A 14,764-nucleotide genomic window follows, 5' to 3' on the forward strand; every position below is an offset into this window, starting at 1 on the left:
ACACAACCTAATTTACCAAGAGCAGTTTTTAAATTGAATTTCAGTCTTTATAAAAATTTAAGCTGAATTTCAGTCTTCAGAAAATATTGATGAGACATGTGATTCCCAAAAAATCATGGTGGCTGCTTACAGATAAATATATCCACACATCCTCCAAAAACCTTACAGATCAACAAAAAGCAAACACAACCACCCATAATCCGTGCCCACAGCAAAAGGAGGCAGTATTCAGCAAGCCTCCATTAAATATAATTGAGGAAATAAAAAATCCAAAACTACCAGAGCTAGCAACACTGCCTCTGCTGCCAGTCAGAGGGGAATCTGTGGAGGAGAGGGGAGTTTAACCTGGCAATTGTTGTCCAGGGAAGAACTCTCAGCAAGGAAGTGCCCTACCAGGGTAGGCAAACACCCCAGACCAGGTGGAAGACCTGGTAGGTTAGAGCACTGCAGTCGGGAACGAATAGAGGGGCTTTGCCACAGGCAGCAGTTTCCAGAAGATACTGTTTCTGGGAGAAGGCAACTTAGAAGGTGGGGGCAACTCTATGGAGGCTTGGCAGTGAAAGGAAAGAAGGCAAGTGATGGAAATACATTCTTGATACAAAAGAGTATCACAAAATTAGAAGTTACGCCAAACCTCTATCTACCCCTCTACAGCACCATTCATTAAAGAAACCGCATTTAACTGTACCTACACAAGGCAGCATTTAAACTAAGAAACCCGTGAAGTCACACAAACCCCTCATCTCCTGTCACAGAAACACATGCTATTGTGTGTCCAAGAATCTCTGTGACTCTCTACACTAAACATTAAGGAGAAACAGCATCCATATGAAGCTACTATATAAGAAAGAAGATCCTAAGTGAATTAATGCAGGAATAGAAAACCAAATACCACATGTTTTAACTTATAAGTGGCAGCTAAACACTGGATACCCATGGGCATACAAATGGCAACAGTAGACACTGAGAACTCTAGAGGGGCATGGGGGGAGAAACAGTTGAAAAACTATTGGGTACTATGCTCAGTATCTGCATGACAGGATCATTTGTACCCTAAACCTCAGTATCACACAATATACCTACCCAGTTAACAAACCTGCACATGTTCCCCCTGAATCTAAAATAAAAGTTGTAAAAAAGGAATAAATATTAAAATAAAATTGAGTCATACCAAAACAACCCCAAAACAAAAAAGAAACAAGAATTAAAATATGTTCCCTAAAACAATCACAAGGCACAGGAAAACAATTCCATATGACTGAAATATTATTAAACAGATATGAAAGTACATCATAAGTTAGAAATTTAAAAATTCATCATGGAAATACACACAAAAAAAGTAAGATGATGAACTCTTGTTTCAAATTCTAGAAGGACAGAAATAAAAAGACAAAATGATCTCGGAAATAAAATCTCTGTTATAACATACCTAAGGGGAGAGCAGATTCTACTGACAATAAGGAAAACTATGCAAACAGTCAAGAGAACAAAAATGAAGAGAAAAGGATCTAAGTAAAAGTGATACAGGATGGGCAAAGAGCCAATATCAATGTAATTAGAGTCCCTGAAGAAGGGAGGAAAAAAACCCACTTTCACAATCTGAGAAAATTTTCTGGAAACAAAAGGCATGAATCTAAATACTGAACAGGCCTACATGTACTTGGAAAACTGACCCAGAATAGCCTACTATGAAACATATCCTAGTAAGATGACTAGATTTTATAAATGAAGAACATTTCTGGGCTTCCACATAAAACGGCAAAGTTACTTCTAAAACTAAGAAAATCAGGCTAAGACTTCAACAGCAATATACAGAGCAAAAGAACAGTGGAACAATCCTCTACCGGAAACTCAAGGGGGAAAACAGTGTGAGCCAAGGATTATACAATCAGGCCATCCATGAAGCACCCCCAGTGTAAGCCAGGGCCCAAGGGATAACTAAGAGATGACTAGGAAACATAGTTGAAATGAGTGGTGGTGTCACTACATATGTTGTATTGTATATCTAAGACAAAATGTGAGGACAAGGGTAGAAAAATAATAAGGAAACACTTCTATGTCTGATAAAGTACAAACAGCTTAAAAAAAAAAAAAACAGGCACATTAGAGAACAAGAGATGTAGAAAATGCTCACTGAGAGGCACATAGGTAATAGGAGTTTTCCAGAGTAAACAAAATAATAGGCACCTAAGTACGGAAAAGGAGCTAAGGATATTTAAAAACATTTATAGCATAAAGGTAACCAGTAGAACAAAATTACAAACCTTCCTAAAAAGAGAAAAGAGATGACATGAAGACAAATAACAATGAAAATATAATATACAGTACATATAGTGGTATGACAGTTAAGAACCAATCATATACTTGTCATTTTCAGATCTGCTCACAAAATAAAACCCAACTTTGTGCTCAATACAAGAAACACAACTAAAATACCAATTCCGAAAGGCTTAAAATAAAGAGATGGTCAAAAGTATACCAAACAAATCAAGCAGCTCTTGTTAGTGCTGTCGTAACAGCAAATAACCCTGATGTCTCCCAAAGGCTTCTCTCAGTCACTTGACTTGTTACTGCAGACTGGCTGTGACTGCTGGCTCTTTCTCCAAGTGTCATCATTCTCTACTGTGGAATGTACCACTTATCCGGTATATATACTCTTCTTAATTTCTTACAGAAGGAAAAAGCCATGGCACAAGTGCCTTCCACTCATACTTTATCAGTCGAAGTCAGTCACACAGCCACAACTGGCAGCAGAGGGCACATGGTAACAGACGGCATGTATGATCCTCTTACATAATACAGTCCTAAGGAATGCAAATACAAGCAATAAGAAAATAGAGATTGCTACCCTGCAATGAGACAAAATTTGGGCTCAAAGGCCTTCAAGAAGCTCACTTCATAATGCTAAAAATATAATTCATAATAATATTAGTTGTGAAAATCTATGCACCAAAAACACAGTAGCCCCCTTTATAAAGCAGAAATTGCAAAAGTTAAAAAAGATAGAAATACACTTATAAGAAAGCAGATATTAATATGCCCCTCTAAGTCCAAAACAGATCAAGTGAACAAAAAATACAGACATGAAAGACACAGACAATATAATCAATAACTAGACATGAGGGATCTCTATCAAAATTTGACAAGAAAATATCCACTTTCTAAAGTATACACAGGGGATTACAATCCCAGCACTTCGGGAGGCCGAGGCAATTGGATCATTTGAGGTCAGGAGTTTGAGACCAGCCTGGCCAACACAGTGAAACCCCATTTCTAGTAAGTATATAAAAATTAGCCAGGTAGGGTGGCACATGCCTGTATTCCTAGCTACTGGGGAGGCTGAAGCAGGAGAATCGCTTGAACCTGGGCGGCGGAGATTGCAGTGAGTTGCACCACTGTACTCCAGCCTGGGTGACAGCATGACTCTGTCTCCAAAAAAACAAAGTGTACATGGGGGCTGGGTGCAGGTGGCCCATGCCCATGATCCCAGCACTCTCTGGGAGGCCAAAGCAGGAGGATTGTTTGAGGCCACGAGTTCAAGACCATCTTGGGAAACACAGCAAGACTCCGTGTCTAAAAAAAATTTGTGTACCTGGACCATTCATGAACACCAACAACATATTAAGTGGCAAAGAAAATCTCTGATTATAATGAAAAAAAAAAAAAGTTTAAGTAATAATATACAAAGAAAGGCCATTCTTTCTACCTGGAATAAAACCCTTAAAAAAAACCTCTTGGAACAAAGGGGAAACAAACTAAGATAAAAATATTGTATAACAGGATCTATAAAATACAACTGAAGCAGTTTTAAGAACAAAAGTATAGCCATGAATATTTGAATCCATACAAATAAAATAATGAAAACAGTGAAAAAACACCTCCCTAGAAAAATGAACCAGAGAGAAAAACAAAAGAAGCCAAAGAAAGCAATAAAGATAAAAGTAGAAGTCAGTAAGACAGAAAACACAAAACCAGTAGAACAAATCAATCAAAATATTCGTTGTTTAGGGAAAAAGAATCAAGGAAAAAAGGGAAAAAACACAAATTTAAAAATAAAGTGACAGAAGAAAATTACTAAAACAGAACATTTTTAAAAGTCAGAAAAGACTACTATGCACAATGCAAATATATTTTTTAAAACTTAGATAAAATGAATTATTTCCTAGGAAAACACAATTTACCAAAATTGACATCAGTAGAGAAAGAAAATTTAATTACAAACTCCAGAGACAAAAACAAGAAAGTTAGCAAAGAAATACCCATCAAAAGCCCCAATGGTTTCACTGTGGTGTATTCTTAAACCTTCAAAGACTGGAGTCCAAAAAAAAAAGAAAAAATCCAAATTATTTTTGGGAGGCACCTGCAACAGCAATACTTCAAGCTGATAAAGACTACATACAAATGAACTGTAGATAAAATAATCCTAAATTATATATGTAAAAATAGAATCTAGGCCGGGCACAGTGGCTCACGCCTATAATCCCAGCCCTGTGGGAGATGAACCAGGCAGATCCATTCGAGCCCAGGAGTTTGAAACCAGCCTAGCCAACATGGTGAAACCCCATATCTAATAAAAATACAAAAATTAGCTGGGCATGGTGGCCTGTGCCTGTAATCCCAGCTGCTCAGGAGGCTAAGGTGGAAGGATCACTTAAGCCTGGGAGGCGGAGGTTGCAGTGAGTAATGAGCACACCAGCCTGGGCGACAAAGTGAGACCCTGTCGCAAATAAATAAATAAATAAATAAATCTAAAATTAAAAATATATTACAATCCTGAGATTTACTCCAGGAGTGCAAGGACAGTACAATACAAGGCCTCGTATTTACTAATTAACATATAATAACTCTAAGGAGAAAAATGTTTATCTTCACAGATATTCAAAAAGGCCTTCAAAATACAACACTAATGCATAATGAAAACACGGACTAAAACTGGAATTGACAGACATGTCCTTACCATGAAAAAAGATACCTTAATTCAAGAAAGTACTGACTTTACCCATTTCCTTAATATATCAAAAATATCGCAATTTGGACAATATATTTTCTTTGACTCCATAACTCACAAAAATAGAAAAATATATTAAAAAATTTTTAAGTAAAATATTTTGATTAGCTTAAATACTTATTCAGCATTAATTCATATGATTAATTAAGATTTAAATCTGCTGTTTATATACACAAGGTAATAGAGATTGAGATATAACTAAGTAAAATGAGGGGGTAAAGGGGAAAATCTAAGACCATGAAAGTTATAATAAATTCTTCATCATTTTTAGCAAAATCAATAGATACTGTCTAAAATCAAGAAATCAGAAAGTAGAAGTGCTCTAAAATTATTTAGAAATATGGTGGCCATCAGAAAAACTAATGAGAAAGTTACAAATGGTTGCTTCTTAGGAGTGAGATTATGGAAAAGGCTCAGATAACTTTTCTTTTCAACTGAAAACTCTCTGTGCTGGGCACGGTGGCTCACGCCTGTAATTCCAGCACTTTGGGAGGCCGAGACAGGCGGATCACGAGGTCAGAAATTCAAGACCAGCCTGGCCAACATGGTGAAACCCTGTCTCTACTAAAAATACAAAAATTAGCTGGGCGTGGTGGCACATGTCTGTAATCCCAGCTACTCGGGAGACTAAGGCAGGAGAATTGCTTGAGCCCAGGAGGCGGAGGTTGCAGTGAGCCAAGATCATGCCACTGCGCTTCAGCCTGGGCAACAGAGCAAGACTCCATCAAAAAAAAAAAAAAAAAAAAAGAAGAAGAAAACTCTCTGTACTCCTTGTACTTTTCTACCGTGTACAGTTACAATGTTTATAATAAACAAATATTTAAATAAAAGGCCTGGTACTGGGGCTAACCCCTGTAACAGCAGCAGTTTGGGAAGTTGAGGTCAGCAGAGCAGATCATTTGAGTCCCGGAGTTGCAGACAAGCCTGGGCAATATAGCAAGACCCTGTCTCTACAAAAAATACAAAATTAGTCAGGCGCGGTAGTGCATGCTTGCAGTCCTAGCTACTTGGGAGGCTGAGGTGGGAGGATCTCTTGAGCTCAGGAGGTCAAGGTTGAAGTGAGCAGATATCTGGCCACTGCCTTCCAGCCTAGGCAACAGAGTGAGAGCTTGTCTCAAAAAAATAAATACATACATAAAACGGAAGAAAGTGACTTAAAGTCTTCTTTACTTGGTATAGCTTTACTCTTGCAAACTAGGTAAGAATAAAAGAAAAAAATCAGCATTTATATTAGCATTAATACATTCATTCTCTCCACCAATATTTACCACGTGCCCACCACATGCCTCAGGCTGGGTGACGTGTTAGCCACAGCAACAAAACAGGCAGACTTCCAAGGAGCCACACAGGACCACTGGCCCTCCCTCTCTCTCCAGAGTAACCGCACCTCACAGAGCTCACAAGAATGAAAGAATATGTGGAGAAAACTGCAAAAATGCAACAAGAAAAAGGCCAGTCTGGTAACAGCTTATCATTTGATACCAAGCTGTAACAACCTAAAATCAGAAAACTGGCCGGGCACGGTGGCTCACGCCTGTAATCCCAGCACTTTGGGAGGCAGAGGCGGGTGGATCACAAGGTCAGGAGATCAAGCCCATCCTGGCTAACACGGTGAAACCCCGTCTCTACTAAAAATACAAAAAAATTAGCCAGGCGTGGTGGCGGGAGCCTGTAGTCCCAGCTACTCCGGAGGCTGAGGCAGGAGAATGTCGTGAACCCGGGAGGTGGAGCTTGCAGTGAGCGGAGATCGCGCCACTGCACTCCAGCCTGGGCGAAGAGCGAGACTCCGTCTCAAAAAAAAAAAAAAAATCAGAAAACCAAACAATTATAATAAAGTTATATAGCTCTGTGCAACTGAATAAGCATTCTGACCTCATTCAATCCTTAACAACCGTGAAAACCAGATTCTGTCCCTCTGCCCATTTGAAAACTAAAAAAACAAGTTCTGAGTATGATTTACTTGACTATGGTCACCAAAATAGTAAATGAGAACTTGAGCCTCCACCTGGTCTCCCCATGAATAATAATATAATTATATTTCTTATGGGTATTATATAATTTATAAAAATAATTGTTCAATTTATAATCTATTTCTTTTGAGAAAGATACACAAATATACATATGTATTTCTTATACTGTATCACCTGTCTCTATAAGTAAACCTGAGCCTAATAATTTTTTTAAAAGTTCAATCTGCATTTGAACAACAATTGTAACTGAGGAAAACCTAAATGCTTCACCTATGTTATCACATGGCCCCACCATATTTTGGCAAAACTTAAAAGCAATCTTTGTTGAAATAAACACAAGTGAAGAATACTGATAATTTATAGTCTGCAATGCTTAATATTCACAATTTTCACAAACAGCTAATAAATTATAGATTCATAATTATTTCAAGATAACCCAGTGGGGCCTTTCATTAAATTTACATTGACATTGCCAGATTTATAGCTCTTGTGTAAACTCTGAGACTAAACACTGAAAGGCAAAAGAAGACAGCGTTAACCATAAAGAACATCTTTCCATCGGCTTTTTTTTTTTTTTTTTGAGACGGAGTCTCGCTCGGGGGCCCAGGCTGGAGTGCAGTGGCACGATCTCAGCTCACTACAACCTCTGCCTATCAAGTTCAAGTGATTCTCCTGCCTCAGCCTACCAAGTAGCTGGTATTACAGGTGCCCGCCACCACACCAGGCTAATTTTTGTATTTTTAGTAGAGACAGGGTTTCACCATGTTGGCTAGGCTGGTCTTAAACTCCTGACTTCAAGTGATCCTCCCGCCTTGGCCTCCCAGCGTGCTGGGATACAGGCATGAGCCACTGCATCTAGTCTCCACTGTCATTCTTTTTTTTTTTTATTTTATTTTATTTATTATTATTATTATACTTTAAGTTCTAGGGTACATGTGCATAACGTGCAGGTTTGTTACATATGTATACTTGTGCCATGTTGGTGTGCTGCACCCATCAACTCGTCAGCACCCATCAACTCGTCATTTACATCAGGTATAACTCCCAATGCAATCCCTCCCCTCTCCCCCCTCCCCCCTCCCCATGATAGGCCCCGGTGTGTGATGTTCCCCTTCCCGAGTCCAAGTGATCTCATTGTTCAGTTCCCACCTATGAGTGAGAACATGCGGTGTTTGGTTTTCTGTTCTTGTGATAGTTTGCTAAGAATGATGGTTTCCAGCTGCATCCATGTCCCTACAAAGGACACAAACTCATCCTTTTTTATGGCTGCATAGTATTCCAGCCACATTTTGTGGCTGGAATGTGCCACATTTTCTTAATCCAGTCTGTCACTGACGGACATTTGGGTTGATTCCAAGTCTTTGCTATTGTGAATAGTGCCGCAATAAACATACGTGTGCATGTGTCTTTATAGCAGCATGATTTATAATCCTTTGGGTATATACCCAGTAATGGGATGACTGGGTCATATGGTACATCTAGTTCTAGATCCTTGAGGAATCGCCATACTGTTTTCCATAATGGTTGAACTAGTTTACAATCCCACCAACAGTGTAAAAGTGTTCCTATCCACTGTCATTCTTAAGCACTTTCTTCTATGTGCATTGTGCAGGTTATTCCCAGTCAGGTCTCACAGCAACAAGATGGAGGGGACAGTACTAAAAGAGGCTTTTCCAATTGAAAACTATCTTAATGTCAGCCTCAGGCCGATTTAAAATCATACCAGTACCTCATTAACATTATATGTTGGAATTTGAAATTAACTACAAAATTCCATAGCTCATTCCTGTCAACAAACTAAAGGACAATATATAAAACTGCTTCCAATATAACTTTGGAAGCAGTTTTACTAAATGTACTATACTACAAACTTGAGAAAAAGTTTTAACTCCACAACTACAAAAGCACATCACTGTTTAACTGGTAATTAAGCAGAAACACAAACCATCACAACAGTGGTTTCCTGCAATGTTTGCATCCCTTGTCAGCTCTTTTCCTGGGGAGGAAGGTGGGGGTGGGGAAGGAATACTGATACCTTACCTATCAAGCAGATAAGGCAGAGGATTTGTGCCTTACACAGAGAAGAAATATTTGACTGACACATTCTCATAAATACACAAGCATATTTTCATCTAATTTTACTGAAAGCAACAACAACAACAAAAAACTGTAGAATACTACTAAGAATACAGTATTGCCACAAAACCAGTGTGAGTGGTAAACACTAGAGGAAAACTCATGACAGGCTTTAATCTGCGGACAGAACATTCAGAATGTCTGTGATGTGAAATATCTGCAATATGCCAAGCACCTTTTAATGACTGCCACAACCTCAAAACAGATCGCCTCTCCTCTTTAAAGCACCAGCTAGTCAGCTCATGAGCTCTGATGATATTCAAGTCAGTCTGTGTGTTTTATTAATTTTGTGTTACGTTAATTCAGGAGTCTGACACAGAGATGGACTACCCTGCGTTTTAAATAAAGGATTACATGTAGACCTTTAGGAATGAATATGGGGACATTCCATAGCTAAGAAGGCAGGCGCAGGGTGGAGTGACATGTATTCCAGTCTAGAAAGGTGATGATACGTGCCATCTATAAGGTAGGATTCTAAACATCTAACACTGATACAGAATCTTAATTGTCCAACTGTCACAGAGACACTACGTCTGTTTTCTGGGTTCAGTAATTATATAATATTACTCAACTCCTAAAACTTTAAGTACTCTTCTTCCTGCAAGCTTTCCTGGAGCAAGTATTACTGGAAATAACAGTCTTCAAAGTATAAATCACACTTGCATTAATGGTTAAAGCTCTTTCAGATATTTTATTTCATTAAAAGATCAATGAGGCTGGGCGCGGTGACTCATGCCTGTAAACCCAGCACTTTGGGAGGCCAAGACAGATGGATCATGAGGTCTGGAGTTCAAGACCAGTCTGGCCAACATAGTGAAACCCTGTCTCTACTAAAAATACAAAACAAACAAACAAACAAACAAACAACTAGCCAGGCGTGGTGGTGGGCGGCTGTAATCCCAGCTACTCAGGAGACTGAGGCAGGAGAATCGCTTGAACCTGGGAGGCAGTGGTTGCAGTGAGCTGAGATCGCACCACTGCACTCCAGCCCGGGCAACAGTGTGAGACTCTGTCTCAAAAAAAAAAAAAAAAAAAAATCAGTGATGTACTCTAAAAGGTCTTTGGCTCTGAAATTCTGGAAAAGTCATCTGTTTGGTCTACTGCTTCTTTGATAAATAACTGGAGCTGACAATTTTGATTAATATGTTAATTAATATCTCATAGTCACTGTCTCCAACATCCATGGTTCCAAACGTTTTACAAACATAACCTCACTGAACCCGCATAAATTTTGAGATATACTATTATTGTCTCCATTTTATACACTGGAAACTGAAGCACAGAGAGGCTAAGTAACTTGCCCTAAGACCCAAAGCTAGATAATAAACTGACCTGTTGTACCCGGGTAAGAACTAAGATGCACTAACTTTTGTGTAAACTGAGTGTGAATGGTGAAGACTGGTCTTCGTATATGTCCTGTCAATAACATAGGTAGCAACAGTTAAAAGAGAGATGTTTCTTTAAAAACAAAGGCTTTTCAAAATCCTTTAAGGATTATAAGCTCAAGATTTGGCCTAGTTTCCTAAAAACATCGAAAACCTCTTTCCCAAAAGGAGTGTTCTCCTGAGACAAGCACCAAGTGCTGTCATGCTTTTTCCTCTGCCAGTTACAGACTCTTCCACAGGGAAGCACTTCCTGACTTGAAATACGTTGTAACATTAAAATAAACTCCTGGCATGAGGTACTATGGCATTAAATTTTATCAGAGTGAATTTTAAATGTTTTGTAAATCAAAACATTTAAAAGGAGTTAGTGTGGCGCTAGCACTTGATGGTACTGTTATAACTTTTAAATGCAAAACAAAACATAATTCATAGCTATATCTCCTACACATCACATGAGAAATTCAGAAACCAGCTGTGATAAATGTCCTCTTAGAGGTTCTTGAGGACAGGGACCCTTATCTTCATGCATTTTTGCAGCCCTTTATGCATTTCTGCAGTTATGAGTACTGCACGAAAACTTGTCCTTAAGCATTTCCTAAAGATATATCAATAGCCGTAAAGTACTATAATTTATAGCCAAAAGAATGAAGTTGGCAAAACAAGCTAAGAGCCCATTATGTGTGTCTTCGGAAATAAGAGTCTGAACTGAATGTGTACAGAAATGAAATCGTGTCTAGTCATGCAATGGGTTAAGTATCTGCTCTTGGTAACAGCAAAGGATCTTTCACTTTCAAAAGAAAAAAACGAAAACAGGCACACACAAAATTTCTGCCTTTCTCATCCTAAACAGCTGAATCATTCACATATTCAACAGCCCAGAAGAATTCTGGGCTGTCAGTGCGGGCTCTGCTTTTTGAGAGCTTGGAATTCAAAATCCTCCTTAAGAGAGCAAGGAAGAATTACAGGAGATTAACGGGATTCCCAAAGGGCGCTGACTTAAACCGGAGCAGCGTCACCGTTAATCACACAGGAGGCCCTGGCTATCAATCAATCTCCGGAGAAGGAAAAATACTATGCTGAGAAAATACATTCGTTCATTATTCAAGTATTTACCAAAGGTGTACTCGGCGCAAGGCCCCTGGTGGGAGGCCAACAAGCACACCAGCTCTGGATCCGGCGCCTGGCAGCCCCCTCCCCCGCGGGGCCCACCAGCAGGCAGGACGCCCCCAGCAGCGCGTGCCAGGCGCCAGGGGCGGCCCCTGCACTGACCCCTCCGGTTCCTCCCGGGCGCGCCTCACCCGGACCGGTCTCTGGAGCGATACGGGCTTCAACGTGGCGAAATGCACCAAAACGACTCGCCACGCACGGAGAAGGGGGCCCCAGCGCGCCCCGGGCTACCCCGCCCCCGGCCCTCAGGGAGCTGCTGACCTGCTAGGTAGTGGGACCCCCGCACCAACCCGGGCCAGGGCGACGGGGAAGATCCGGGGTCTCCAGAGGGCGCGTGGGGCTGACAGCCCCCCTAGAGTGTTCTAGGGGCTTCCTGGGGCGCTTGGGGGGATCTGGGGGTCCTAGGGGTTCTCTGAAAGGCGCGTGGGGGCTGAGGGTCCCTGTGAGACTCTGGGGATTCCAAGGGGGCGTGTTAGGGGATCTGGAGGGCGTGTGGGGGCTGAGGAACCCTGGGGGGTTCTGCCGGCCCTAGGGGGTCTCTAAAGTGCGCGTGGGGGCTGAGAGCCCCTGGGAGGATGCGGGGTTTCCAGGGACCCTGGGGGGCCCTGTGGGGTCTCCGGAGGGCGCGTGCGGACTGAGGGCCCCGGGGCGTCCTGGGGACTCCAGGGGGCGCTAGGGGGCCCTACAGGATTTCTGGAGGACGCCTGCAGGCTGAGGGCCCCTAGGCGTGGTCTGAGGGTCCCAGAGGTCGCGTGGGGGACTCGGGGGGTCAGCGTGAAAGGAAGGGGGCCAAGTACCGAGACCCCCTAGGGCACGCACGGTCTGGCGCTCACCCAAACAGCCCTCGGAGGAAGGAGTGGGAGGCCTTGACTCGCTTCTCGGCCTCCGCCATCAGCTGTACCGCCTCACGCTCCTTCCCCGCGTTGTCCATGTTGCCAGCCGCAGCCGCCACAGCCCCCTCAGCCGGCTCGCTGCGCGCCCAGGCGCCTTAGCCCTCCCTCTGGCGGCCGCAGGGGCGCAGGCGCAGGCGCGACGCGCGAGGCCTTTCGGGAGCTGTAGCCCAGGTCCTGTCATGGGGGCGGGGATGCGCGAGCCGCCTACTACAGTTCCCAGGAGGCCCCGGAAAGGAGTGTGTGTGAACCAAGCATACGCACAGCTAACTCCCGGGACATCGGCGCAGGGGGCGTGACCACCCAGAGGGGTCCTGGGCCAAGGTGAACTTTAATCTTTTAGGTATGAGGATATGGTAAATGATCCGTGGCCTCTAGTAAATATCACCTACTCAGTAAAACTCGCATGGCAATGGGATGGATGAAGGAACAGGGGGATAACAGATTGGATGGAACCCACACCCTACATGCAAGTTCTGCAAAAGAGAATCTGGTGTAGCCACCAAAGCATCACATGCTTGATACCGCCTACCAAAAAATGAGCAACAGCTGGCAATAAAAGCCATTTTTATCTCCAAGAGCAAGACTTCCCCAATATAAGTTCAGTTATTTTTAAATCTCCCCAAACTAACTTTCTGTTGGTCCTCTCTTCCTTGGTTATAAATGAGTTGCATATATGCAATATATGCACAATCCACTCTTTTGTTGACTGAATTATATTCAGTGGATATCAACCACTGAACTCTTATCCTTTACATAATACTGGCCATAGTGGATGGATCTCCAGGGACAAAATTTGTGCCTGCCAGGAAGACTTTTAATCTCCTAGGAGAAGTATCCATAGATAGATGGAATCCTGTGCCAGAGACTTTCAGGCCTGTCCCAGAGGGAGTTATTTTTGAATACAATGTCTAGACCATTCAAGCTTGGCAGTGCTAAGGCTTTATGACAGTTTCAAACTATTAATAAATACACTCTGGGCACTGGCATGCAAAATTTTAAAAAATGAAGACTGTCTGTAGAGAGCAAGGCAAGAGGGGCCAAACTCCTAGAAAGAAAGTTGACTAAAGCACATATCACAGAGTTCATACATTTCAGGCCTCTGTAGAGATAGAAAGAAATCTCAGCTCTTCATGCAGTTTATTTACGATTACTACATGCGTTATTCTAACTTTGAAAAGCTGATCTGTGTGCTTTTGGAGAGAGAAGGAGGCAGGAAGTTGGAGGTGACCGTAAATGCAGGGGACATCAGAGAAAAACCGTAAAAAGTGAACATAAGCATTTGGAAAGCAGAGCAGTCTATGGGCGTTTAATGGAGTGAGGCTAAATCAAAAACTCCTAAGTAAATCAGTGTGTTGATTAAATCAGTTCCCAAACGTGGTTTGATGCAGAAGCTCTAATGGATATTTAAGAAATACTGATTGCTAGGCCACTGGGTTTTGGTATCAAGGTCTCTTGCAGCTGGGGTCTAGAAAATGCACATTTTGAAATCCACCCCTATTCTAAAGCACACAGTTCTAGATTCTCAAATCTGTAGTCAGTTGAAAAGGAGCCGGAACAGACTGCCTCCTCGAAGCTAGTACTTGCAATTAAGAGAGACATTTTTGGTGGTTTCTGGTAATTTCCTTCATTCTCTTCTTTGTCACAGGAAATTTGTGGGCACTCCCACCATTCCGCCAGTCCACACGAAAGCGGGAGAAAACCTTCAAAATTTAATTACTGTGTAGAGCAAGTGCTTTCTTCTCCCAGAGGCTGGGGGAGGAAATGAGGCAGGGCAGGGAGATGAACATCACAGAATAAGGCCTGACTAGAGAGACAGTTGAGGAATCCTTGAAACAAGAAGGAAAAGAAAAGGAGAAGCACCCCTGGTGTGGATCAGGAGAAGAGTAGAAGTCACCTTGGAGAAGAGCCAAAAGACCCACTGCCCACACCTGCGCTGCCCAGGATGGAACTGCCTACCACTGGTGGCCATTTACATTCACATTAAATAATATTAAATAAAATGTAAAGTTCCATTTCAGGGCTGTACTAGCCACATTTCAAGTGCTCAATAGCCACACATAGCCAGTGGCTACTGAAAGAGTTAAAAATATATCACCCTGCTGGATTGACTAAGTTAGACACCTGGTGTATTGACTAAGTTAGATGCCTGAGGGCGGTGGCTCACACCTGTAATCCCAAAACTTTGGGAGGTTGAGGCAAGCGGAT

The 14,764-nt window shown here is 41.9% G+C and overlaps 1 protein-coding gene across 2 annotated transcripts in view; it reads right to left on the minus strand.

The window, feature by feature from the left end:
• Positions 1-12,714, minus strand: part of NAPB (NSF attachment protein beta) — a 50,759-nt gene extending 38,045 nt beyond the window's left edge. Inside the window, exon 1 of one of the 2 annotated variants that reach the window (XM_050745498.1) lies at positions 12,500-12,714. In XM_050745498.1, coding sequence (XP_050601455.1) covers positions 12,500-12,597 — 98 coding nt within the window. In that variant the 5' untranslated portion in view covers positions 12,598-12,714. The remainder of the gene's footprint in view (positions 1-12,499) is intronic. The other variant, XM_050745499.1, reaches the window with a different exon arrangement.
• Between the last annotated feature and the right edge of the window lie 2,050 nt (positions 12,715-14,764).

Source organism: Macaca thibetana, chromosome 10 (assembly GCF_024542745.1).
Source record: "Macaca thibetana thibetana isolate TM-01 chromosome 10, ASM2454274v1, whole genome shotgun sequence".
Classification (NCBI taxonomy): Eukaryota; Metazoa; Chordata; class Mammalia; order Primates; family Cercopithecidae; genus Macaca; species Macaca thibetana.